The sequence below is a fragment of the Rhea americana genome, unplaced genomic scaffold (assembly GCF_003343005.1).
Source record: "Rhea americana isolate MKP2758 unplaced genomic scaffold, rheAme1 scaffold_593, whole genome shotgun sequence".
NCBI classification, from domain to species: domain Eukaryota; kingdom Metazoa; phylum Chordata; class Aves; order Rheiformes; family Rheidae; genus Rhea; species Rhea americana.
The window spans coordinates 125-1,259 of record NW_028186749.1 but is presented as its reverse complement, the minus strand read 5'-3'; the positions used below and the strand labels follow the sequence as shown (position 1 = coordinate 1,259).

The window sequence follows — 1,135 nt, the reverse complement described above, 5'->3', positions numbered from 1 at the left end:
GCGGCGCCGCGAGGCCCCGGGGGAGACCCCGGCTCCGGCGGCGCCGCCGGGTCCCGCGCGGTTCCCGCCGCCCCCCCCTCACCTGTAGCCTTTGATTTCGGGGTTGGCGGTGGCCATGCAGGTGAACACGACCCTCTCGCCCTCCTGCACCGTCTGCGGCTGGATGGAGAGCGTGACCGCGGGCGGATCTGCGGGGAAGCGGGCAGCGCTGCGCGGGCGCCGGGACGGGTCGGGGAGACGGGGCGCCGGGCAAAAAGCCGCCCTGCCCGCCCGGCGAGCCCCTTCCCCGCGGGGCAGAGCCTTCCCGCGGCAGCCACTGGAGGTCGGTGTTCGCCGCCGAGTCCCGGCACGGGCACGGGCACGGCTGAGCCCCCCGCGCCGGGCACGCGCCGCCGCCGTCCCCTGCCCGGCGCGCCCCGGCGCCCGCGGGACTCACGGTGCACGTTGAGCTTGACGAAGGTCTCCTTGCCGGCTGGGACGGCGTCGTTCACGCTGCGGCAGGAGAAGACGCGCCCGATGTCGAGGTCGGTGGGGTTGATGCCCAGCTGGCTGGTCGTCGTCTCCCGCTTGCCGTCGGCCAGCAGCTCCTGCCGGGGAGAGGGGAGCTGCGGCAGCGGCGGGGAAGCGGCGGGGCCGAGCGGCGCCGGGCGCCCGCGCCTCCCTACCGTGCTGGTGACGGCTCCGTCCTGCTGCAGCCCGTCCCGGTACCAGACGATGGTGGCGGCGGGCTTGGCGCTGCGCGCCCGGCATGTCAGGTTGTAGGGCGTCCCCGCTCGGAGCAGGATCTCGGGGGCCCCGTCGATCGTAGGGTCTTCGGGGGGGACTGCGAGAAGGGGCACGGGCGGGCGCGGGTCAGCGGGCGCCGGCACGCGCCGGCATCGCGCCCCGGCGCCCCGGGGATCCGGGCTGCCTAATATCGACAAATCGATGCTCTTCCAATGAAGGGAAGCGATGAAGGCAGCGAGAGCCGGGCGCCGGAGGGGGGACCTCGCGCCGCGGCCGCCCGGGGACCCCCCCCGCCCCCAGGAGCCCCCCGGGCCCGGGGACGCTCCCGCCGGCCCGGCGCGGGGAGAGCCCCAGCCACGTCTCCCGCTCGCTCGCCTTTTATCTCCCGTCTCTACCGGGAATTTCAATG

At 76.0% G+C, this 1,135-nt stretch overlaps 1 protein-coding gene across 1 annotated transcript in view; it reads right to left on the bottom strand.

The window, feature by feature from the left end:
- KIRREL1 (kirre like nephrin family adhesion molecule 1) overlaps window positions 1-932 on the bottom strand; it is a gene marked incomplete at its 5' end in the record, with an annotated part of 4,820 nt that extends 3,888 nt beyond the window's left edge. The window contains 3 exons of the mRNA XM_085319511.1: window positions 83-188; window positions 437-587; window positions 666-932. Coding sequence (XP_085175637.1) covers window positions 83-188; window positions 437-587; window positions 666-932 — 524 coding nt within the window. The remainder of the gene's footprint in view (window positions 1-82; window positions 189-436; window positions 588-665) is intronic.
- Window positions 933-1,135: the final 203 nt, after the last annotated feature.